The following is a 27270-nucleotide window of genomic DNA, read 5'->3' on the forward strand; positions in this document are numbered from 1 at the left end:
GCCGCTACCAGTGCACCAGGCCTCTATTCTATATACTAAAAGGGTAATATGCCTCCCAGCACCGGGATCAGCGGAGTCGCGAGGCCTTCCGGCACCAGGATCAGCGTGACAGGGGGCAGCGACCAAACCCCCTGATCTCCCTGCAGCTCTGTGTGTGACAGGGGCGGGGCCACAACCTCCCTATCCGTCCTGCTCTGTTCATGACAGGGGAAGGCGCCCCAACCCCCTGATCAGCCCTGCTCTGTGCCTGATAGGGGGTAGCTCCCAAACCCCCTGATTGCCCTGCAGCTCTGTGTGTGACAGGGTGTGGCGCCCCAACCCCCTGATCGGCCCTGCTCTGTGTGTGACAGGGTGCAGCGCCCCAACCCACCCGCCCCCCCACGGGCCCTGCTCTGCGTGTGACAGGGTAGAGCCATAACCTCTCCATCGGCCCTGCCCTGAGTGTGACAGTGGCGGCGCCCCAACCCCCTGATCGGCCCTGCTCTGTGGGTGACAGGGGGCGGCGCCCCAACCCCCTGATCCGCCCTGCTTTGTGTGTGACAGGGGGCGGTGCCCCAACTCCCCTATCGGCCCTACTCTGTGACAGGGGGGAGCTCCTCAACCCCCTGATCAGCCCTGCTCTGTGCGTGACAGGGGGTAGCTCCCTAACCCCCTGATCGACTCTGCTCTGTGCGTGACAGGGTACGGAGCCCCAACCCCCCTGATGGGCCTGCTCTGTGCGTGACAGGGGGCAGCGCCCCAACCCCCTGATCGGCCCTGCTCTGTGCGTGACTGGGTGGCGCCGCAACCTCCCTATCAACCCTGCCTTGAGTGTGACAGGGGGTGCTGCCCCAACCCCCCAATCGGCCCTACCCTTAGCGTGACTAGGGGTGGCATCGCAACCTCCCGATCCGCCCTGCTCTGTGCATGACAAGGGGCGGCACCCCAACTCCCCAATCGGCCCTGCTCTGAGCCCAACCAGGGGCTGCACCTAGGGATTGGGCCTGCCCTCTGCCACCCGAGGGCATGTCTAAGCCAGCAGGTCGTTATCTCCCGAGGGGTCCCAGACTGCGAGACGGCACAGGCCGGGCTGAGGGACACCGCCCCCCCTCCCCCCCGAGTGCACAAATTTTTGTGCACCGGGCCTCTAGTCCTATCTAATAAAAGAGAAACATGCAAATTGACCATAACCCCGACACCCTTCCCATTGGCTAATCAGCATATCCTTATGCAAATTAACTGCCAACCAAGATGGCAGCCGGCAGCCAGGCACTGAAGCGAACAGGAGGCTTGCTTGCTCCAGTGATGGAGGAAGCCAAGGTTCCCCGCCTGCCGCTGCCGGCCTCTGAGCTTGCACTCTAAGAAACAATGTTGCAAGTATAGAAGCTAAACAAACTCCAGAAACCTGCTTTCAGCCAGCAGGGCTTCAGCCAGCAGGACCGCAACAGTGTTTCAATTATAGAACCCTAACAAACCCAGTACCTGCTTTCAGCAGCCGAGGTCTCAGAGCTGCAGCTGAGGTCTAAGAGCTGCAGCCGAGCCTCAGAGCTAAAGCCGGCTCTCAGCTCCAGTGACAGCCATAGAAGGTAAATAAATCCCAGAATAAAAGAAAAAAGAAAAAAAGGAGAGGTTGGGAGCTTCAGTCACCTGCCAGCCTGAAAACAGCCCTCAGCCCCTCACCCAGACTGGCCAGGCACCCCAGTGGGGACCCCCACCCTGAAGCAACAAGATGGCGGCTAATTTGCATACTGAAGGTGGGCGGCAGTGGGCAAGGCTGTCCGCGGTCCCAGGACCGGATCTGTGACCCTGCCGGGCAGGGGGCAGCGCGGGAGGCTGTCCGGAGTCCTGGGACCCGGATCTGTGAACCTGCCGGGCGGGGGGCAGTGCTTGAGGCTGTCTGCGGTCCGGGACCCGGATCTGGGACCCTGCCTGGCGGGGGGCAGTGCTTGAGGCTGTCCACGGTCCCAGGACCCAGATCCGTGACCCTGCCAGGTGGGGGGCAGCGCGGGAGGCTGTCCGCGGTCTGGGACCCGGATCCGTGACCTGGGGGCAGGGGGCAGTGCTTGAGGCTGTCCGTGGTCCTGGGACCAGGATCCGTGACCTGGCGGACGGGGGGGCAGCGCTTGACGCTTTTCGTGGTCCCGGGACTCGGATTTGTGACCCTGCTGGGGGGGCGGGGGGCAGTGCTTGAGGCTGTCCATGGTCCCGGGACCTGGATCCGTGACCCTTCCCGGCGGGGCAGCAGCTCGCACAGGGGTGGATCGGCCGGGGTTGGGCAGGGCAGGACGCCTGGCTTCCGCCCAGCCCCAGTCACTCTGGGCAGGTGAGCAGCACAGAGAGCCTCTGGACAGGGGAGACAGGCCGGCGGAGGGCGGCCTGTACTCCCCACATGGCAGTGGTGACAGCTGTGAGCGCGCCAAGCAGAGCTTGCAGGCTGAGCTGAAGTAGCGCCTGCAGGCCATCAGCGCCCAGGAGTGGCTGCGCAAGATCCGCCTCCTGGCCCAGAAGGTGCAGGATCGCAGGGAGAGCCACCGTGGCGGGCCAGACTGACATCCTCCTGGCCACACCACAGGGGTTTGCAGATCTTCAAAGCCAGTGGCCTCCGGTGTGCACATCCCCCCCTGGCGTGCGAACATCCCCCAGCACACTGTCACCCTCCCACGCCTGCAACAGTTGCAAACCAAGGCGTGCACAAGTTCCCCCCGCCTCTCCACCGCACTTCCATCAACCCAGCATGCCTAACACCCCCACAGGATGTGTACACATCCCCTCTGATGCGCTCACGTCCTTTGGAGGGTGTCTGGGTGTTCTGGGTGCTGAGGGTGGGCGCCTGTGAGATGACAGTGAGAAGGCAGAGTAGTGATACCCTGTTCCCACGGAGGCCAGTGCAGCTACGAGATCACCTCTGGGGGGTTAATGCAGGTGCTGAGGCAGGAGCAGGTGTAGATAGACACACCTGGTGGGCATGGGCGGCCCTCGCTGAGGTGCCTTCGGTCAGCGTTCAAGATCAAGAACCCAGAGGCGGAGAGGAATTCCGTCCTCTCAGTGAAACAGTGGGATTGTCGGGGCGACTGTAGAGGAGGAATGTGCACTTTGGGTGCCAGCACCCATGAGCGAAGGCTGCCCTGAAGTGGGGAGACATGTGGGAAGTGAGCAAGGTTCCCTGTCTGGTTGTTCCAAATCTGCTGTTGGTTTATTTCACCGCTGACTAGAGATATACAGGGTGTCCCCCCAAAATGTATACACACTTTGAATACCTACTAATTCCAATGGTTTTAAGCATAAGAAAGAAACAACAATGGAGCTGTTATCTGTTAAAAGTGTGGGCACAAACAGGTAGTTGGACATTCCCTGAGGGGTCTCAGATTCGAGAGGGTGAAGGCCAGACTGAGGGGCCCCTTTCCCCCCACCCCAGTGTATGAATTTCGTGCACCGGGCTACTAGTCTTATATAATAAAAGCCTAATATGCTAAGTGTCTGGTGGTCCAGTGACTGGTCAATTGTTCAACCAATCAAAGTGTAATATGCTAATGATATGCTAAGGCCACTCAACCGCTTGCTATGACGTGCACTGACCACCAAGGGGCAGACAGTTGTCTGATCGACGAGTCGCTATGACATGCACTGACCACTAGGGGGCAGATGCTCCGACGGTAGGTTAGCTTGCTGCTGGGCTCCAGCTGATTGGGGCTAGGCGAGATGGGGCCCGCCGGACACGCCCTGGAGCCCTCCCGTGGTCCCTCCCCTGCCCCGATCGTGCACAGGTGGGGTCCTTCAGCCTGGCCTGCACCCTCTTGCAATCTGGGACCCCTGGGGGAATGTTGGAGAGCCACTTTCGGCCCAATCCTGCAGGCCATTCCCTTTGGGAGGGCACCAGATGGTATATTTGGTCTTTAGTCTGAAATTTCTTACTTTTCAAGGATGATTTTTTTGGTGTAACCCCTGACCTACAAACTAAGAAAGTTTCTTGTGACTAAGTGGTTCTTTAAATACATGTGCAAACAAGAACTACTGGTTTTATAACAGTGGTTATAAAAAAACTTCCATTTAGAAAAAAAAAATTAACAGTTGTGTTACAACATCTTAAATCTGTTTGAATATTATGTTTCTAAATAAATTATTCACTTTCCAAACTTATAGAGGGTCTATTCAATTTCCTATGAAAGAGCATTAAGATTCACATGACAATTAAAGGTCTGACTTCTCTCTATATTAATTCAAAAAATAAGAGATCTGACATAATTCAAGATATACAGTATCTTTTAAAAGTGATACTTTTTTTTACACATTAAGTATGAAAAGGAGGGTCTTCTGAAATTAGACGGAAGTTCTTCTAACACCACATGTGGACAGCTGTGGTTCACAGTGAGGTATAATGTCTGAGGTGTGTGGTTTGTGCATTTCTATGTGGCTTGAGCTAGGTACAGTTTTCTGGGTGTACCTACTGTTTGTCATGAACAAAATTAAAATTCTGCATTGGCAAACTCAAATTCTGTGTTATAGTCAAATCGTTCCCTAATATATCAACTGGGACAAATTCAAATGATCAAAACAAACATTTTAGCACAACTGACTTTGGAAGAGAATGCTGGTCCCTAAGGAAAAGAATTATAGTCACATTTTATCAAAATAAAGAAATTATGGCAAAACAAAACAAAAAATTATGGGTCCCCAAAACAGTTATAGTGAGGGTCTCTGGAATACTTATGCTATACTTCACTGAAAAGGAGAAAAGCAGAGATGGCTCAGTTGATAGCAGTCATTCTCTATATAACTTAAAATAAAAGTTGACGATACTTGTTTTACATCAACTATGGAGCAAAATAGAATGCAAAATTATATGTCCATTATGTCCATTATCCACACAGTTATACAAATAAAAAGCCTATAAATATAATGTTAATAGTATTTGATCTGTGTGGGTTTTTCTAATCCAAATATTCAATAATAAGAATTGCTTTTAAAATAAACAGTTCTACGTTGTATAAAAATTCTACCCTGATCATTTTCAGTAACTGCAAAAAAAAAAAAATGTAAGAGAAGAAAAGTTCTGATAAAGCTACATGAATTATAGTTATAGAAGGACAATAATTACATGAAACATTATATATATGAAATAGAATTTTGCACCTACATTTCAGCTAAGATAACATTAATTCTTCCTAATATTCATATCTTGACGTGTCCAATGCTCTGGCATATGAACAAAAATTTCCCTCTCTTGTAACTTAAAAAACTTAAAAAAAATATTTCCTCTCTTGTAACTTAGCTAATTTCTGCTCAGAGGGAATGTGGTATAATAAAGGGCTCATGGAACTAAAACCATTTTCCTCATTTTGGAATGAAGATGCCTGTCCAGGTGCCCGATGTGGCTATTGTTAGGTAAGGTATGTGCAGGTGGTCTATATACCATTAAAAGCTACATAAATGTAACCTATTAATGTTACTAGAGGGGAGGCCAACTTAGAAGCACACTTATCACTGTGCATAAATGTTACTTAATAAAATAATTAAGTGTATTAAAAAATTTGTGAAAACAAAAGGACCAGTTAATTACTATGTGAGAATGATAAAACGTATTATCTGTCTTAACTTGCTTCCCCTGTTTCTTAATCAGTGCCATTCCTAACGGTTAAATTACATGCTTTAAGAAGAATGGTAAATTATACACCCTGGCTAATCCTGCCCTTTGCAAGTCATTCAGACTACCTTGCCTTTAAAAAAAAAGGTTTTATTTAGATATCATACCAAGCAGGATAGCCACAGCTACACATCTAACAATCTCTCTTAGTTTTTAAAAAATAATTTTATTTTAACCAATGCACTATAAACTTAACCAAGAAAACATTCTATTAAGAAAATTACACGTTGGAAAAATAACCTACAAATATGACACTGATCCATCTTTCCTAAACCTGGAGTTTCAGAAATTTCATGACCTCCCTACATCTCCAACTACAGGCCTTTCATATCCAAGGGCTCCACATCTACAAATTTAACCAACCTTAGACGTAAAATATTCAGAAAAAAAATGTTACGTTGTTGCTGATGTGTGCTATGTAGTTAGGCCCATCCATGAGAGTTGCATCTATAATGAACATGTACAGACTTTTTGTCACTATTCCCCGAACAATACAGCATAACAACTACTTGCATAGGATTTACATTGTATTAGCTATTATAAATAATCTACAGATGATTTGAAGTGTTCAGGAGAATATCCATGGGTTTATATAGTAACTTGAGTATTCCCAAGTTTTGGCATCTGAGTAGGGTCCTAGAACCAATCCCCAAAGTATATCAAGCGATGGCTATAATTTCTCAAAGTTATTTAAACATTTTAAAAAGGGAGTCAGTGAACATGTGAGAGATGTTCAAGATAAGAGTGATTTCAATAGAATACAGTATTCCCCCTTACCCACTGTTTCATTTTTCCATTTCAGTTACCCATGGCCAACTGTATTCTGAAAATATTAAGTGGAAAATTCCAGAAATAAACAATTCATAAGTTTTAAACTGCAAGCCATTCTGAGTAATGTGATGAAATCTTGAGCCATCTAGGATGTGACTCACCCACATGTCCAGTGTGTCCACTCTAGTATACATTACCTATCCAGTCACATAATAGCCATCTCAGTTATCAGATTGACTGTTGAGATATCACAGTGCTCCTGTTTAAGTAACTCTTATTTTACCTAATAATGGCCCCAAAGCCAAGAGTAGTGAGACTGACAATTCCAACACACCACAGAGAAGCAATAAAGTGATTCTTAAAAATCACCATAAAGTCAATAGCAGCCTAATGCTATGTCACAATACCTACATCATTCACGTCACTTCATCTTATCACATAGACACGGTATCATCTCACATTATCACAAAAGAAGAATGAGTATAGTACTATAAGATATTTTGAGAGAGAGACTATATTCATATAACTTTTATTATAGTACTAGAGGATCAGTGCACGGATTCGTGCACCGGTGGGGTCCCTTGGCCTGGCCTGCAGGGATCAGGCCGAAACGGGCTGACATGCCCCGAGGGGTCCCCGGATTGCGAGAGGGAGGTTTTCTCAGGTGATGCACCCGGAATCGGGCTCCCTCTTCTCTGGTTCCGGGTGCATCACCCGAGAACCGCAGCTGCTCCTGCATTGCGGCTTAGCAGCTCCTGCATTGAGCGTCTGCCCCCTGGTGGTCAGTGCACGTCATAGCTACCAGTCAGACCGTGAATGGTCAGATGGTTGCTTAGGCTTTTATATGTATAGATACTAATTGTTCTATTTTATTATTAATTGTTGCTACTAATCTTTTATTGTGCCTAATTTATAAATTAAACTGTATCATAGGTAGGAAAGTATAGGAGGAAACACAGTATATAAAGGATTCTGTACACATGGTTTCAAGTACCCACTCGGGGTCTTGGAATACAACACCTGCTGGTAAGGGGGGATGACTGAGTATTAAAATTAGAGCTCCTCTTAATCAATGTTTTATTTTAGATGAGATATAATAAAAAAAACTTTTAACCAAATATTTTAAACTTTAACAAACACGTACAGGAAAACAAAGGTCTTATACGTATAAATCTAGGGAAATGGTCATGTGCAAGCATGTGGGTTCTGAAGTCAGATTGCCTGAGTTCAAATCTAGATTCCTCACTTGACTAGCTTAGTAACCTCAGCAAAATTATTCTACCTCTTTAACCCCTCATCTATGAAATGAAGCTAAATATTGTACCTTATAAGATAACTATGAGAATTAAATGAGGTCTCTATGTAAAGCATTCTGGACATTAAAAGTACTTGATAAGATTTATAATTATTCCATAATTATTAGCACAAGTATGAGCCCATCTTCTGCAACCTTTATGGCTTCAATAGGGAAGAAACCTAACATCCCAAGCATCTGCATTAAACAACTTCTCATACCGAACTCTGATTTTCTTCCTATATATGCGCACACACACTAAAACACATTTTCTGGTGAAAGCACTACTCATTGTGTAGAGGTGGTGCTATGGACTTACTGTGGTCTGAATGTCTGTTACTTTGCACCTCCTCCCCTCCCAATTCATGCCAAAATACTAATGCCCAATGTAATGGTATTCAGAGGTGGGGACTTTGGAGGTGCCTAGGTCATGAAGGTGAAGTCCTCATGAATGGAATTAGTGCCCTTATAAAAGAGACCCTACAGAGCTCCCTAGCCCTTTCCGCCATGTAAGGACAGAGCAAGAAGTTGTCAGTCAACAACCCAGAAGACGACCTTGACCAGAACCTGAACAAAATGGCACTCTGATCTCTGACTGCCAGCCTCAAGGACCATGAGAAATAAATTTCTGTTGTCTATAAGCTACCCAGTCTGTGGTACTTGGTTATAGGAGCCTGAACAAACTAAGACTGAACTGCAAACCCACAAAATGCACATGGTAAAGCCCTAACCCTCAATGTAATGGTACATTTGAAAGGGGAACCTTTGGGAGGTAATTAGATTTATTTGAGGTTGTGAGGGTGGGGCCCTCACAATGGGATTAGTGTCTTTATCAAAAGAGACACAGCAGCTACTCTCTCTTTCCACCATTTGAGGAAAAGCAGGAAGGCAGCCATCTGCAAGTCAGGAAGACAACCTTCATCAGAACCCAATCATAATAGCAACCCTGGTGTTGGACTTTACAGCCCTCCAGAATTGTGAAAATATAAATTTCTGTTTAAGCAATCCTGTCTACGGTTTTTTGTTATGGCAGCCCAAGCTAATTAATATAGGTGGTATTTTCAATGTTTAAACATATAAGGGAAAATGATCCTAAGTTTATATTTTGCTAAGTTCATCAGCCCCATACAAATTCACGGTGCACACAGTTTCAAAGACTGCAAGGTATGCCAGAATATGTCATGGTTAGACAGACATTACACTCCTACTTACAGTGTAATTTCTTTTTAAAAGCATAATATAAAGGTTTCTTATTTTTCAGAAAGCTGCTCAAAACAGTTCTAGTTAGGTAAGCCATGATGAGACAGACATTACACTCATGTCTACAATATGTTGTAAGTCATAACTTAAGGATTCTTACCTTTTGTATCTGCCTGAAACTGTTCTAGATGGCTCCTGTGAAATAAAAATAATGACATATCAGTTTGAATGTGTGTGCAAGCACACGATTCTAGATTACATAAAACAGTTGATAGAAAATATCTCATTTTGAAAGAAAATAATTTAGAACAATTATCATTACTTTAAAAAATTTGCACTGCTGGTCAAACAAAACAAGACTCTACATCTGATATTTCATACAAAACCAATCACTTTTTAAAAATTATATAAAAGCTAAGAAAATAAAGGAAGCATCGTTCATCAACCATCACCTTTAAATATTTCTGAAAGTCAATAAACATTAAAATATGAAACAATTATAATCCTTTCCAGTCTTTTTTTATGGCCTCATTTTTTTAAACAAGGCTACAATTCACCATATATTTAATAGCCATTGCTCATTTTTAAAGACAGCTAAAATAAAAAGTGAGAATGTATTTTTTATGCTGATTCTAAAGTACAAAAAAAATTGCTGTTAAGTTAATATTAATCACTGGGGTGGGAAAATTATTATCTTGCCCAGGCTCTCCCAATATTTTTACATTATCATTTTATAAAAACTGGTCAAAATTAAATGGTGTCTTGTAAACACTGATAACTCTTTTTTCTATTTAATCATTAAAAGTCTCTAAGAGAGATCCTACAATGAAAAAATTTCAGATATAATTAAAGTCAGAGAATAACCTCTCTTTATAAGATGACCAGATTCCAGACTGAGAGCACTGACTGCATGGTGCAATAAAGGACACATCAATTTGGGAACAGTACAGCAAACCATATGGTTAGACTAAGATTTAGATCCAAGTGCCAGTACTACGAGTAGGTTATATGACATCTATCAGTCTCAGTTTCTTCATCTTCAAAAAGGAGTAACAGCCAATGTCTATTTTATTGGATTATTGTGGAAATTAAATGGTATAGGTGAATAAAATGGTTAGCACAACTCCTTTGTAATTAACCCATTAACGGAAGTAACGAGGTGACAGGACACTAGAGGTACCGCTGTGTGTGGGCTTGACTTAGCAGAATTACCTCTGGGGAAGCCATGCTTTGCCAGTTGGTTCAAAGACATTGTAACCCTCCCTTGGGCATCAGCTATTCTTTACTTGCTAGGCAAAGTAAACTTTAGACTAGCTATTTTCAATAGTGTGCTGAAAAAATTTTAAAACATGCAATACCTGACTATTTAGTCAGGGGCACTGACCTCTTTTCCCTTAGATTGTCAAATTTAAAAAATGACAACAGCCAACACATTAGCCATCTGGGGTGAATGAATCAAAATTATACCTATTTTTTTTTCTGTCAGATCAGCAAAAAAATATATTTTTTGGTGTGCCACAGAATTTTAGTAACTAGTTTAAGTGTGCCATGAGATGAAAAAGGTTGAAAATCAGGCTTTATAGTTTCTTTATTTGCCTGTCATTAATGTGGCACCCCGTAAAGATAAGGCAGATGAATTCTTGGTACTCTGTACAGCAAACATGTGAAACAGATCTCCTATTTATAAAAATATGAAATCTCTAGTGAATACCAACAAGGAATATACCTTATAAAATTTAGTTTTTAGATTATTTTTGAACCATAATAATTAGGTTAAAATGTTTAATCACTGGTTATTCAGATAAAGCAAAAAGACATATTAAGCTTATGTGTATCCACTCAAAATACATTTTATTGAATGCTGATAATGGTTTCATATGGAACTTATTCCCCTAAAATTTCACAAACAGTAGTTCAACTAACATTTTATAAGTTTTCTTTCATAAAAATTCCCTAATCTTATTCTATATGAACTAAAACTAAGGCATACACCTTAAATGATACCTGTCTAAATATGCATAAGAAAAAAATGCTAATAATGCCCTAAATTCCAAAACATCATATATCTTTGTTTGTTTTTGTTAATCCTCATTAGAGGATTTTTTTTTCCATTGCTTTTCAGAGAGAGTAGAAGGGAGAGAGGGAAGTAGGGAAAGACAGAGGGAAAAGAGAGAGAGCGAGAGAAAAAAAATCAATGTGAGAGACATATTGACTGATTGCCTCCCACAACAGAGAGCAAACCCACAACCCAGGTACATGCCCTTGATTGGGAATTGAGCCCTCAACCTTTTGGGCTCAGGCTGCTGCTCTAACTACTGAGCACACTAGCCAGGGCTCTCATTTTAATTATAACTAACATATTTCAAAACATGACATCATCTTGATTACCCAAACTACTGCTTACTGAAATAGAGTAAGCAGAACTGCTGATAAAAACAGCCCTTACTGGACTTACTGATCTGTGGGTTACTGATGTATAGACTGAAATGGTATAACAACCTGGCAATAAATAATATTCCTGAAGCTTAAATAGGCATTGACTTGATGTGGTTAAACTTTGACTAATGCAGTTTTAGAGCAGACTTTTAATACATACAGAAATGTGGAATGGACGGCATTTTCAGCAACACTAAACTCTAGTGGCATTATACTAATTTTATACTTTGGTCCAACTATAAATGAAAGTCAGTATCAGACAAATTTCCAGTTAAGTATAGTAACAGAAAGTTAAAGAGTACAAATTTTCTACATTTCTTAGTTTTTTTAAAAACTGGTCACTTAAAACTTATCTCAACTAAGTTTATACCATATTTGTTATAAAGTTAAAAGTTAATATGCTAACATGCTTGATCAAATCACTCCATCCTTATGTCCAAGATGTGCAAACAATTAGAATTTAACGATTTGCCTGCCATAAGCATCTATAGACCAACTTTAAAATCATTTTTCGTGCCCTAACTGATTTGGCTCAGTGGATAGAGTGTTGGCCTGCGGACTCAAGGGTCCCAGGTTCGATTCCGGTCAAGGGCATGTACCTTGGTTGTGGGCACATCCCCAGTAAGGAGGGTGCAGGAGGCAGCTGATTGATGTCTCTCTCTCATCGATGTTTATAACTCTCTATCCCTCTCCCTTCCTCTCTGTAAAAAATCAATAAAATATATTAAATAAATAAATAAATAAATAAAATCATTTTTCGTGAGAATTTTCAACTGAAAATATTCAAGAACACCTGAATTGTAATATATTTATTTTTATAATATTCATTACAAACTGATTTTTTAAATTAAATTCAAAATATCATGGCGTGTGGGGATGGTTTTCGTTTTAGACACATGGCAGTTAACTGGGTAAGCTTATTTCTATATAACTAATACTCCAATAATTAAAAATCTGATGAAGGCAGACAACACTTACATTTACTCTTTATTGGTAGATCTGAATATGTTCTTTTATTAGATTATCAAATTTGCAACTAAATATTACTTCACAGTGATTCTAGTAATCAAATTACATTTCTTAAAAATTAAATGTTCCCAAAATTGGATAGACTATACTAGTATTAGTAGAGAATTTCGAAAGGGTAGTACTTTGCTTATAATGTGTCTCTAAAATCAATAATTACAGATGGAATATAAAGTGATCTCTATATTTTTTGAAAAAGAGAAAATTTGGCATATCTTGAATAAGAAATGTTAGCTAGAAAAAGCAATTCTTATTGTGCAGCGAAAAAATCCCTTAGAATTTTAAGGAGGAAAATGCTTGAAGTTTCTACATATTAAAACAAAATTCTATACAAATGTAAATTCCACCCTAGATTTTTTTAACCAAAAGCTTCTATATTTCTGTGGCCACAAGATTTCCAAGCAAAGGGTGACAACTTAATAATTACTGTTATAGTTAATTCGATTCTAAATATGACGGGAGGCGGAGTGGAGGAAATACCACTATCACGGAAACTTCAAGGAAAAAATACAATTGCTGGTTTGGCTCAGTGAATGGAGCTTTGGCCTGTGGACAGAAGGGTCCTGGGTTCGATTCTGGTCAAGAGCACATGCCTGGGTTGCAGGCTCGTTCCCCAGTAGGCGGCGTGCAGGAGGCAGCCAATCAATGATTCTCTCTCATCATTGATGTTTCTCTCTCTACCTCTCCTTTCCTCTCTGAAATCAATAAAAATACATTTTTAAAAGTCTTTATAAAAAGAAAATACAAGTGCTAAGACTGATATTGGTCTTAAAATTTTTTTTCAAAGACTATGTAATTAGACCTTCAAAGAACCCCAAAGCCTGTTATGCAACTGGTTTAAGATATACTTTTCCTGGAATAATCTTCCTTGCAATGGGATGGTTTATATTACTAAAGGGAAGGGGAAGAGAACTATGTAGAGCTTAGAAAATGTTGGCAAAGCACAAACTGTTTTGTGTAAGTTTAAACAAAATATTCTACTATATTCAAGCTAAGAGTGGTCAATAAGGAAATCCCAGAAACATTGTCTTTACAGGTGCAGTGGCTGATCAGAACTAGTCAAGTATTAAACAAGTATAAAAGCACATGTGACATGCCCTGGCCAGTATGGTTCAGTGGTTAGAATGTTGGCCTGCCCACAGAAGGGTCTCAGGTTCGATTCCCGGTCAAGGTATCTAGGTTGCAGGTTCCATCCCTGGACCCTGGTTGGGGCTCATGTGGGGAGGCAACCTATCAATGTGTCTCTCTCACATCAATGTTTATGTTTCTCTCTCTCCCTCTCTCCCTCCCTCCCACTCTATCTAAAAATCAACGGAAAAAATATCCTCAGGTGAAGATTTTTTTTAAAAAAATCACATATAGCAAAATAATACTTAAGTTATTGAATTAATTAGCAACAAAGCCATAGCTCCCAGTAAAATTATGGTGTAACATGCTAACTGGCCCTCAAGACTGACTTAAAATACCTACACATAATGTAGCAAGACAGACTGTTGAAGATGAATACAAAATAAAATATCTGTAATGTATATAACTGATAAAATAACTAATGAGAAGACAACTTTATCAAATTAACAAAGATTAAAAAAGAGAAAAACTCACAATCCCTTTCTTTCCTGAATAAGTCAGTCCTAAAGTCATTAAGTGGGTATCGAAATACTGAAACCCTACATGAAGAAGAGCTGCTTGGCATAGAGAATCAGAGTCCAAGCAAACAGAGGAGTGTCCATACAGCAGCAGGGACTTGCCTGGCCTAAGAAGTCAGAGGATGTGCAAAATAAGGTGGGTGTCTACAAAGCAGGAAAGGGAAGGCAGACTATCAGTCCTGAAACAAAGTCGGAAAGGGAGTCACATGCAGAGAAATCAAGAACCACAAGCAGAGTGTGATGGTCATCAATTTAGGAGGTGGCTCAGGATAGGGTTTTAGGGTCTCAGAAGTGTACACCCTCAATGCCCTCAAAGAGGTGGCCTGGTGTAGGGAATTCACAGTCCCTGCAGGGCACGGAGAACATCTATGTAGAAGGATGAGCCCAATGAGGATCAAGAGTGTCCACAGAGAGGCATCCTGGCCTAGAGGTGTTAAAACCTAACCAGGTTGACAAGGCGTCCCCATGGGAGAGCAATCCAGCACGCAGTCTCAGAGTCTGAGCAGGAACAAAGACCCTAGGGAAGAGCAGCCTGCCACAGGATAGATAGGAGAACTAAGCAGTGTGACAAGGAGAGGGGGGTGCCCTGATATGAGGAGTCAGAAATCAAGCAGGGTATGGACAGCATCCTGCAGCCTGGCACAGGATGTCCAAGCCTGAAGAGAATGAGGCAAGTGTTCACAGGGAGAGGCGACAGGGGAGGTCAGAACTCACCTGCAGCGAGGAGGGCCTAAGTGTGGGGAAGGAAAGGCAATGGGAGATAGCTTACATACAGAGGAACTGAGCAAATAAGAAAATATATTCAGAACAATGGGAAATACGTCTCTCAATGTCACAAAAAGGGAGGTACAGGTACTAGAATAAACCTGATGGTATCAGGCTAGAATTGGAGTTATTGGTATAAATTAGTTTCAATATCTATATGGATAGATATACATATATACACATACATAGACATGCATATATTTTGCAGGTCTGCACATAGAGAGGAACTAGGAATAGTGACATTTTTTTAAATTTAAATTCTTTAATGTTTAGAAATAGTAACATCTTTTCTTTTTTAATATATTTTATTGATTTTTTTACAGAGAGGAAGGGAGAGGGATAGAGAGTTAGAAACATCGATGAGAGAGAAACATCAATCAGCTGCCTCCTGCACACCTCCTACTGGGGATGTGCCCGCAACCAAGGTACATGCCCTTGACCGGAATCGAACCTGGGACCCTTCAGTCCACAGGCTGACGCTCCATCCACTGAGCCAAACCAGTTAGGGCAGAAATAGTGACATCTTACTAACACAAGATATACATGTTACCCACAGCCTAGATCTTGGCTTCAAAATATCATTTTCCAGTAAAAGGAATCAAGTCTCTTTAGAGCAATGGTTGCTTCCAAGGCTAGAGGTAGAAAAGCTAAAGATGAGCCCAGAACATCTTATACCAGGAAACAAAGAAGTATTCCAAGAATGATGGAGATGTGGGAAAAAAATACAAAAGCTCAAATTATCTGGGATAATTTGAATAACAAAGTAAATAATGATAGTTTGGTGGCAGACAAAATAATGATCCTCACAGATGTCCACATCCTATCCCTAAAACCTTCTAACACAGTGGTTCTCAACCTTCCTAATGCCGCGACCCTTTAATACAGTTCCTCATGTTGTGGTGACCCCCAACCATAAAATTATTTTTGTTGCTACTTCATAACTGTAATTTTGATACTGTTATGAATCGTAATGTAAATATCTGATATGCAGGATGTATTTTCATTGTTACAAATTGAACATAATTAAAGCATAGTGATTAATCACAAAAACAATATGTAATTATGTATGTGTTTTCCGATGGTCTTAGGCGACCCCTGTGAAAGGGTCATTTGACCCCCAAAGGGGTCTCGACCCACAGGTTGAGAACTGCTGTTCTAACATATTAGGTTACATAGCAAAGGGAAATTAAGCTTGTAATCAACAACTCTAAACAGGGAGATTATCCTGGATTATTTGAGGGCCCAATGTAAACACAAGAGTCATTAAAAGTGGGAGAGAGAGACAGAAGGCAGAAGGAGATATGACTAAGAAGGAATGTGAAATGACACCATGTAAGGACTCAACCCACCATTGCTGGCCTTCAAGAAGGAAGGGGACAACTGGCCACTAAGATCTGGAAAGGAAATTGATTCTCACCTAAAGCCTCTAAAAAGAAATTCAGCCCTGACTTTAGTCTATGATTTCAGCCCTCGATTTTAATGAGATCCATGTAGGACTTCCAACTTAAAAAATAGTAAGATAATAAATGTGTTGCCAAATTTGTGGCAATTTGTTACAGCACCAATAAAAAATAAATACAGATGGTAACAGGGTATAACCCATCAGATAAACTAGAGAATAGTGACTCAATAAAGTGATATCCTACAGAAAAGAGAAACCTGCAAATTAACCGTCACTCTACTATGCTCAAGCCACGCCCACCAGCCAATAAGGAGCGAGTATGCAAATTAACCCAACTAAGATGGCGGCAGCCACGGAGCTGGAGCGAGCAGGAGGCTTGGGTTGCCCCCAGCGATGAAGGAAGCCAAGCTTCCCGCCTGCCCTGGCCCGCCCTAGGCTACGCTAAAGGCTACAAAGTTTCAATTATAGAACATAAATAAATCTCAGGAAAAAAAAAAAAAAAGAAAAAAAGGAGAGGCTGGAGCTTGGGTCACCGGGGGCATGGCCAGCCTGAAAACGGCCCTCGGTCCCTCACCCAGGCTGGCCAGGCACTCCAGCGGGGACACCCACCCTGAAGGGGGTATGGCCAGCCTGCAAACAGCCATCAGCCACTCACCCAGGCTGGCCAGGCACTCCAGCAGGACCCTCCTCCCTGAAAGGGGTGTGGCCAGCCTGAAAACGGCCCTCAGCCCCTCACCCAGGCTGGCCAGGCACTCCAGTGGGGACACCCACCCTGAAGGGGGTGTGGCCAATCTGAAAATGGCCCTCAACCCCTCACCCAGGCTGGCTAGGCAACCCAGCGGGACACCTACCTTGATTTGGGACACCCTTCAGGGCAAACCAGCCGGCCCTCACCCATGCACCAGGTCTCTATCCTATATAATAAAAGGGTAATATGCAAATTGACCCTAACAGCAGAACGACTGGGAATGACTGGTCACTATAACACACACTGACCACCAGGGGGCAGACGCTCTATGCAGGAGCTGCCCCTGCTGGTCAGTGCACTCCCACAGGGGGAGCTCTGCTCAGCCACAAGCCAGGCGAATGGCTGCTAAGGATGTCCGACTGCAGCTTAGGCCTGCTCCCCGCTGGCAAGTGGACATTCCCCCGAGGGCTCCGGGGCTGCCAGAAGGATGTCTGACTGCCAGCTTAGGCCCAATCCCCTAGGGAGCGGGCCTAAACCAGCAAGTGGTCATCCCCCGAGGGGTCCCAGACTGCGAGAGGACACAGGCCGGGCTGAGGGACCCCCTCCCCGAGTGCACAAATTTTTGTGCACCAGGCCTCTAGTATGTGAGTATATGTGTGTGTGTGTGTGTATGTGTATACATATATATATATGTAAATAGATATATGATAAATGGATAGAGACAAAAAGTTTGATGGGGATTAAGATATCTACTTGGTTCAAAGAACTTATCCACAAAATATTTTTTTCTTTCAATTTTATTTTGTACTAGAGGCCCAGTTCGTGAAAATTCATGCACTGGAAGGGGGGGTCCCTCAGCCCAGCCTGCCTCCTCTCACAGTCCGGGAGCCCTCAGGTGCGGGAGGCAACCCTGCAATCAGGGGAATGCGACGCCCCCATCACACCTCTGCTGCTGCTACTGCCGGCAGCACAAGCCTCGGCCGGCCCTGGTTACCTGAGCCTCGAGTGGCCCTGGCGGCTGCGCAGCCACCATCCCAGGCTTGCCTGCGCCTCAGGCCGGCCCTGGGCAGCTGGGGGGCTTGGGGGACTGGGGGACTCCAGAGGCAGGCGCTGGGCAGCTGGGGGGCTTGGGGGACTGGGGGACTCCAGAGGCAGGCGCATGGGGCGGCCCCAGCCGTGCCACTCGCCTGCTCCCTCGGTGGGCCTGAGGGGACTGGGTGCCACCATCTTGTGGCTGTGGGTGCCACCATCTTTGAGGGCATGGCAGTCAATTAGCATATTCCCTCTTTATTGGCTGTGGGCACTGCCATCTCGTGAGGGTGTGACAGTCAATTAGCATAATCCCTCTTTATTAGATAGGACTAGAGGCCCAGTGCATGAAATTTGTGCATGGGTGCAGTCCCTAAACCTGGCCAGTCATCAAAGCGTTGAGTGTCTGATGTGGAAGGGCAGGTCCCAGCTGACCTCTGGGCCCTAGGCAACACCTGGGCCCACGGTGCCCCACGTGCCACCCTCTGCCTGAGTCACAGCTCCCGAGTCCCCACGCGGAGATACGGTGAGCGTGGCCGGAAGCCGTGGGCTGGGGCGCAGCATGGACCTCTGGGCTGCCCAGCGGCGCTGCACAGAAAGCCAGGCGGGGAAACTGCGCTCTCTCCCGACCGGCCTCACAGACCGGCTCCTGTGTGAACCCATGGGGAGCCCGACCGGCCCCTGCAGTCCCGGCGGCTGTGGCCCAGCTCACCCAGAAGAGGCCATGTGGGTGCAGGGCAGGCTCTTTGCAGTACCCACCACCTGAGTTGCAGGGGCTTCCCTGGTGCGCAAGCCCTGGGCGTCCCAGGGGAGGGTAGGAGGAGGAGTGAGAGCAAAGCTCGGTGGACACCCTGCATTTCTCACACCCTCCATCCCCTATCACCCCCGCCCCCAGGTAGCTGGCAAGAGGTTGCATACCCCCACCCGGGCGCTGAGGGAGGTTGGTCACCCCCAGTTCCCCTCCCAGCCTGGGACCCAGCCCCGATTGGGCGATCAGGGCCTGCTAGCCGCTGGTTACCGTCTATGGGGTGATCAGTCAGGGCCTGGCCCCCCACTCAGCTCCCTCAGCACCTGGGAGCTGAGCGGCAGCGGCTGCCCCAGCCCCTGCTACCGCCACTGGTCGCCGTCTGTGGGGCGATCGGCGGGGCAATTGGTCCCCTGTTCACACCCACCTTGGCCTGGCACCACCCGCTCATCTGCTCCATCATCCTGCCATGGTTCCACTCTCGTTGGGCCAGCAGTGCCTCCACTGCTGCCTGCTGCCAGCACTGCATTGCCAATGCCCACCACATTCCATACCACCCCCTGGTGGTCAGCGCATGTCATAGAAAGCGGTCAAACTCCCAGTCGAACATTTTGCAAATTAGGCTTTTATTATATAGGACTGGTTTCAGGTGTATAGCTGAATGATGAGACAACCATATACTTTTTTTTTTGTTTTATTAATCCTCACCCAAGGATATTTGTCCATTGATTTTTAGAGAGAATGGAAGGAAGGGGAGGAGAGACAAAAATAGAAACATCAATGTGAAAGAGACACATAGATTGGCTGCCTTCCACAAGCAGGATTAGGATTAAAGCCTGCAACCAAGGTACGTGACCTTGACCAGAATCAAACCCGGGACCCTTCAGTCCAAAGGCTGACGCTCTATCTACTGAGCCAAACCAGCTAGGGCAACAACCATATACTTTACATATTGTTCCCTTTGATATTTCCCGTACCCCAATTAGTATTATACATAGTTATCACAATAGTATTGACCATAGTCCCTCTGCTTTTCTTACAACCCCGTGACAATTTTGTACCTACCAATTTTTACTTCTTTTTAAAAAATACATTTTTATTGATTTTAGAGAGAGAAAGGGAGAGGGAAAGAGAAACACTGATGTAAAAGAGAAACATCAATAGGTTGCCTCCCACATGCACCCCAACTGGGGATTGAATGCAAAACCTGAATATGCGCCCTGTCCGAAAGTCAACGGTAACCTTTCAGTGCATGAGACAATGCTCAACCAATTTAGCCACACCAGTCAGGGTACCAATTTTCACTTCTTAATCCCTTCACCTATTTACCCAGCCCGCCCCGCCCCCCCAATTCCCTTCCTCTCTGGCAATCACGAGTTTGCTCTGTGTCTGAGTCTCTTTCAATTTTGTTTGATCATTTATTTTGTTATTTAGATTCCACAAATAAGTGAAATCATATGGTATTTGTCTTTCTCTGACTGCTTATTTCACTTAGCATAATGGACCTAGAGGTCTACCCATACTATCAAAATGATAAGACCTCATTCATTTTTACGGTCAAGTAGTATTCCAATGTGTAAATTACCACAACTTTTTTATCTACTCATCTATTGATGGGTACTTGGGTTGCTTCCATATCTTGGCTATTGTAAATAACACTGCAATGGACACGGGATGCATATATTCTTTCAAACTAGTATTTTGGGTTTCTTTCTACGTAAATCCCCAGAAGGAGAATAGCTAGGTCATAAGGCAGATCCATTTTTAATTTCACAAAAAACTTATCTTTTTTTCTTTTGTTAATCCTGACCCGAGATTATCTTCTCCATCGATTTTTTTTTTTTCAGAGAATGGTAGGGAGGAAGGGAAGGGAAGAGAGAGAGAGAGAGAGAGAGAGAGAGAGAGAGAGAGAGAGAAAGAAAGAGAGAGAGAGAGAGAGAGAGAGAGAGAGAGAGAGAGAGAACATCTATGTGAGAAAGGTACTTCTATTGGTTGCCACTCTTGCACCCTGACCAGGGGGCAGGGAAACCTGCGACCCAGGCACGTGCCCTTGACAGGGAATTGAATGGAGACCATCCGGTGCCTGGGCCGACACTTTAATCACTGAGCAACACCAGCCAGGGCAGAAAAATTTTTAAATTATTTTTTTATTACCACTAGTTCATATTATCTGAAAATATGTCAAGTAGAAACTTAAAATACTCTACCTGTTCCCAATACCGCATTCATATTCCTATTTTATTCTTCATATTTGAAGTTTTGTTTCACTGAATGGCTCAGACTCACAGATAAGGCTAAGGAAAAAAGTCTCTCTGGTTATTAAAAAAGCCTTAACTCAACCAATGATACCAAAATTATCTCTGTTTTGTTTTTTGAAGTTGAAGTTGCAAGCAAATATCTACCTATATGAGTAGTAAAATATGTGAGTTTGGGTAGTAACTCAGAGAGCGGTCAGCTATGGAGACAGAGGAGTTCCTCTTCCCACTCCAACTTCAATGTGGCCATTTGAAGAGAGCCCCACTTTCATCCTAGACACAGAGCCTGGCAAAACAGACACTTGGAACCAAGGTAAAAAATGAGTCACATCCTCACTGCTAATGAAACAAAAACAAAATGAAAGGAAGAGTGGGCCTGGCAAGAAATCAGAAAAGGTACCGGAAAAAAGATAAACTATATTAGGCAGAAAGCTCCTCAGAGAACCCAGATCAGCTGAGGCTGTTCCATAGCCGCATATAGACTGTATTTGGGAATAAGCCCTGTGTTCTAACACAAGACACCCCAGCTTTCACTGGGTTAGGGCTTCATTCCACAGAAAGAAATCAACCCTTTTTCTAAAAGCTACTGCCTGATGTTATCTGAGTATGCCAGAATAAGTGGCATGGCCAAGAACTGAAACCAGGTCTTAACATGCTATATATTTTCATCCTAGCTGGTGTGGCTCAGTTGGTTGAGTATTGTCCTGTGCTCCAAATGGTTGCCAGTTTGATTTCCGGTCAGGGCACATACCCAGGTTTCAGGTTCAATCCCTGGTCAGGGTGCATACAGGGGGCAATCAATCCATGTCTCTCTCTCTCTCTCCCTCCTTCCCTCCCTAAAAGAAATAAAAACGTATTTTTTAAAAATGCTATATTGCCTCTATCCCAATAAATTAAGCCTATATCTTCACCTGGACTAGGCCCATATTTTTTTAATTTTCCGATTAGGATTCTCATTCTCATGTGTAATTTATTTGTTCATCATTGCTCCATTCTAAAAATGAAAAAAAAAAAGTCCTTTGAGAAAAAGAAAAACAAACAAACAAGGGAAATTAAGCACTACTTATGTATTTTGCATCCAGGCACCAGGGCTCACGGAAAAATACATACTTTTCATAGAATTTATTGGGGTGACATTGTGTAATAAAATCATATAGGCTTTAAGTGTACAATTCTATGATATATCATCTGTATATTGTATTGTGTGTTCACCACCCAAAGTCAAGTTTCTTTCTGTCACCATTTATCTCCCCCTTTACCCTCTTCTACCTCCCCACCACTCCTTTGCCTCTGGCAATTACCATACTGTTGTCTGTCTATGAATTTTGCCTTATTTATTTATTTATTTTTTTTGCTTAATCCCTTCACCTTTTCACCCATCCCCAACCCCCTTCCCCTCTGACAGCTGTCAGTCTGATCTCTGTATCTATGAGTCTGTTTCTATTTTGTTTGTTAGTTTATTTTGTTCATTATATTCCACATATAAGTGAAATCATATGGTCCTTGTCTTTCTCTGACTGGTTTACTTCACTTAGCATAACACTCTACAGGTGGAATAAGCCCAAATTCAATTTCAACTTTGTTAGACAAAGGATACAAAGACAGTTTCAATTATGAATAGTCACACAGATGCTGAAACACTGCTTGTTAGCTTACACCATTATCTGTAATAGGTTCTATTTGTCCTAGTAGCAACAATTTGGGTACAGGTGAACAGATAAACCTGTATCACACTTCGATTCTTCATGTCAATAGATCTCCTCAAAGAGCAGAGGAGAATGAAGTCTTTTATCCGCATTCCAAACCATCTCAAAATACTTTGCTTCTCTCTGCCAAACGCACTTTTATCATTATCTTGCAAATTAATAGACAAGTTATATTTCATTTTTAATCAATAAAATGGGGACGTTATTGGAAACTCCTCTGAAAGTGGTATCTTAATGAAATTTATTTTAAAAAAGTAAAAACTGGAACTCTGAAAAGACTACACTAATTTAAGCGTCAAAATGTGATCAAATTAATTTAAGATTACATTATATCAAGATCACTTCCAAGAGAGTTTATATTAAAGGATTCTGCAAAGTGATTTTCTTAATACTTAATCATCCCAATGCCATTAACTTCCAATTATCTGTGCCATAAGAATTAAAAAAAACCCCAGCTAATTTAAAACTGAGTTAAATTTTATTTTAAATAATATTTTATAATTACACAGAAATATAGAAGTTTCTAACAATTCACAATTTTATCTTTTATTATGTTTAAACATTTAACTTTGTAGAAACTTGCTGTTCAACTCTTTATTTGCTATGCAATTCTAAAACAAATATCAAACTAGAACAGAACTGTACACTCATTTAAACTTACTAAGAGGTAATTATTAGTCTTGGTTGTTTTTACCAAGAGGTGATTATTATTCTTGGTTGCTTTTACAATTGATACTGTTTATATCTGACACTTTTTATACTGATACTGTTTATTAGTCAGTCAGCAAATATTCATTGATCAGGAAATAAAGACCAAGCACTGCTTAAATCAAAAGTATTTGGAGATAAGAAAGATCAGTTTTTAAATCTATTGAAAATATTTCAATGGAGTTGATGCAACCAAAATGAAACTAGAAAAATTGTTAATAGTAACTTACAAATTATCATTAAAATAGCTAGTGATGCCAGGCTGGAGTGGCTCAGTTGGTTGAGCATAATCCTATGCACCAAAAGGTTGCCAGTTCGATTGCTGGTCAGGGTGTGTACAGGATGCAATCGACTAATGTTTTTTTCTCTCTCTCTCTCTGTCTCTCTCTCTCTCTCTCTGTCTCTCAGCATGTCTTCCAGTGAGGATTAAAAAGAGCTAGTGACATCCTAGTATTTTTAAATACTCACTTGTAGCAGATAGGAACTGCCTGGATCTAATAAGCTGACAGCTTCATTCTGCATAGTGTTTTGTTGTGTAACTGCATCTTCTCGTTTTCGCTCTTTCTGCCCCGCTTCATCATCTTCATATTCATCTAAGCACTGAAAGAAAGGATAGTTTCCATTTTATTTCACTGAATATTAATAGAATGTTTTAAAAGTATATGAAAATACATTTGATAGTATAAGGAAATATTTGTGCATTCAGAAACTAATTTACACAATAAAGATGTTTCTTTCAGCAATATACTGGTATACATTTCATTCCTGTAAATTAAATTATCTGCTTAATACCCAAATTTCCATATTCACATCACTGCCAACATCTAATCTCAAGATGTGCTTAAGGTAGGGTTCACTCATTCTGTATCATCCATTCAACAAGTAAACAAACTGTGTCTACTTTAAATAAGGCACTTTTTGGAGGGAATCAAAAATGATACACCACAGAAATGGTCTGTATAGTCTACAGGGAAGGTGAGACATGTATATAAAACTTAATGATAAAAGCCACTTTCTAGCTTATTAGTACCTGTGAGTACATACGGAAGAGTTTTTTCACCTCTACAAAGACTCTGAAGAAGAGCTTATAATTTAAAGGATGGGTAATAACTGCAACTGTAGATATAGAAGAAAGAGAATTTCAGATGGTGGGAAGAGCACATGGAAAAACTTACAGGAAAGGGTGTTGCGAAAAAGATGAATCAACATCAGCATTATCTATCTCCAGACTTTTTACATGAAAAAATAACAACCCATAATCAGAAACAAAACTCTATACATTACACCCATTGTAACTGAACACATTCCTAACCAATACACTGCCCTAAAGGATTCTATGAAAGACAAAAAAATAAACAATGTCCCTGCAGGCACTCTGCAAACACTAAGACACTGACCAACGTACAGAATGGCAGGAAAGACAACAGAACTTACAAATTCTCCAAAGAGAGAGAGAAAAAAAGACAGAGGCCACTGTGCAAGTCAAGAAGGATCACTGGAGTGTCTGGAATAGGAGGAACCTAGTACATAAGCAGCACATTTAGACACAAGGTTCACAATGGGGGATATGGAAGCTGAGAAGGAATATTAAATTAGAATGATGTGGGGAGAAAGTCAGGAAAAGAACGGAAGGGGGAGGTTCTGGATAATGTTCAGGGTCCTCTCCTGTAATGAAACTATGAGTACTGGTGTCATCTGGTCCTAGTGATGTAACCTATAGGAGCTGGAGCTTGGATAACCAGTACAAGAAAAAAGATGATACTGTCGCTACTGCAATTGCTATGAGTAATAAACTGTCCTTGTCTCTGACCCAGGAGACTCCTCTCTTCTGCCAGGATCCATAAAACTATAGTAGGCTAACATGTTGGCCTGCAAGCAGGATAAGATCTCAGGTCCTTCACAGTTCACATAGGTGAAAATTAGAAAGGCATATGCTCTGATCACATATAAATAATACATAAATATACTATAAATAGCCTGAGAACTCTGTACTTTTCACTACACAACATGGAAAGATGTTATAGTGCTACAATTCCCTGGCATATAAGTAAAACATGATTAAACTGATTTTGAGAAAACAACCTGTATACAGCAATTAACTGTACAGGTTAAGAGAGACAAGGACCAAAAATGAAGAGAATAGTCAAACAACATAATAGATAATTTGATCCTAATGAAAAAAATATTTCCTATGTGGAAAACAAAACCCAATAAAGGATCATGTTAAATGGTAAAATATAAACAAAATTTAAAAGCAAAATTAGATTTAAGACATTAATGTCCACCATCAACATAGTTATTAACATCACTCTGGAAGGACTGTCTGATAAAACTAGGAAAGAAAAAAAAAAGATTTCAGCATTACAAAGAAGGCAAAACTCCATCACTTGAAATGATATGATTTTATCAAGAATATAACCTAAAATATTTTAGAATTATTAGAGCTACTTAAGATGGTTTTTCAATAACTAAGCAAAAATAAATAACTTCCCAAAGCAACATCACTAGCCAATGAGATTATATAATTTTAAAAATAACCTTAATAAACTGAAACACTTTATAAAAAAGACTGTAAAACCTGACTAAGAAACAAATTAAAATCCATTCTTAAATTGAGAAAAACTTAATATTGTAGGTGTCAATAATCTTAAATCAACATAAAATAAAAAAATGTCAATCAAGATCTTAAGAGAATATATTTGGAAAGTAGGGTGGGTGGACCGTCTGGATGCACAAACATGTAAGACATTCCAGAACAATTTTTAAAAAGGGTTTATGACAGAACACTCATTCTGGTTAACATTAAAATGTATAAAACCACAATAATGTAAACTGTATGACAAAGGTCCTAGAACAGAAAATAAAATTAAGCAAAGGAATTCTTCAGTATATAGTACTGAGAAAAGAATCAACCACTTAATGTACAGTGGGGGCTGAGAAGCAAGAATACAAGACCTGGACAGAATAGAGTGGTCTCATCTCTAATCTTCCCCTCTACAAAAGCAGCCATCCCTTTCTCCAGTACCTGAATTGCAAAAATCCCTGACTGTAGGATTGAACGGCAGTAGCATAAAGCTAGAATTCTTAAATGGTAGAATCCTATCTAATAAAGAGGTAATACGCAAATTGACCATCACTCCAACACACAAGATGGCCACCCCCATGTGGTCAAAGATGGTCACCACAAGATGGCCAGCAGGGGAGGGCAGTTGTGGGCAATCAGGCCAGCAGGGGAGGGAGTTAGGAGGGACCAGCCCTGCAGGGGAGGGTAGTTGGGGGTGACCAGGCTGGCAGGGGAGGGCAGTTAGGGGCAATCGGACTGGCAAGGGAATGGTTAGGGGGTGATCAGGCTGGCAGGCAGAAGTGGTTAGGGGCAATCAGGCAGACAAGCAGTTAGGAGCCAGCAGTCCTGGATTATGAGAGGGATGTCCAACTGTCTGTTTAGGGCCGATCCCACCAGGATTGCGCCTAAACGGGCAGTCAGACATCCTTCGAGGGGTCCCAGATTGGAGAGGGTGCAGTCTGAGCTGAGGGACACCCCCCATGCACAAATTTCATGCACCGGGCCTCTAGTCTATACATATAAAAGGCCAATATGCAAAGTGTCCTCTCAGGAGTTCAACCGGGAGACCGAGAGTTCGATCGTTCGCTATGATGTGTGCTAACCACCAGGGGGTGGCACAGAACGAAGGAAGGCTTAGGCCGGCAGCCAGCAGCCAGGGAAGGGAGGCCCTGATCGCCAGCCAAGCCTAGGAACCCTACCCATGCACAAATTTCATGCACTGGGCCTCTAGTAGACAAATAAAAAGTAAAAGTTGAGGCAGGGAGCCATGAACTCCCTGAGCACTGGGATGTTATCTTTGTTTTCATTTCTGAGACCCAACCCTTCAACACTAACCTTCCCTCCTCTCACATCCTCTATAAATGTAGACTCCCTTACCAGTAGCACATTAAAAGAAAGGAAAAAAAAAACCAAAAA

General features: G+C 42.7%; 1 protein-coding gene across 1 annotated transcript in view; it reads right to left on the minus strand.

The window, feature by feature from the left end:
* PAWR (pro-apoptotic WT1 regulator) overlaps positions 1-24348 on the minus strand; it is a 43583-nt gene extending 19235 nt beyond the window's left edge. The window contains exons 1-3 of the mRNA XM_014451493.2: positions 24322-24348; positions 23760-23891; positions 9046-9080 (exon numbers count right to left, since the gene is read on the minus strand). Of these exons, the coding sequence (XP_014306979.2) occupies positions 9046-9080; positions 23760-23891; positions 24322-24333 (179 nt within the window). The 5' untranslated portion in view covers positions 24334-24348. The remainder of the gene's footprint in view (positions 1-9045; positions 9081-23759; positions 23892-24321) is intronic.
* Between the last annotated feature and the right edge of the window lie 2922 nt (positions 24349-27270).

Source organism: Myotis lucifugus, unplaced genomic scaffold (assembly GCF_000147115.1).
Source record: "Myotis lucifugus unplaced genomic scaffold, Myoluc2.0 scaffold_9, whole genome shotgun sequence".
Taxonomy (NCBI): domain Eukaryota; kingdom Metazoa; phylum Chordata; class Mammalia; order Chiroptera; family Vespertilionidae; genus Myotis; species Myotis lucifugus.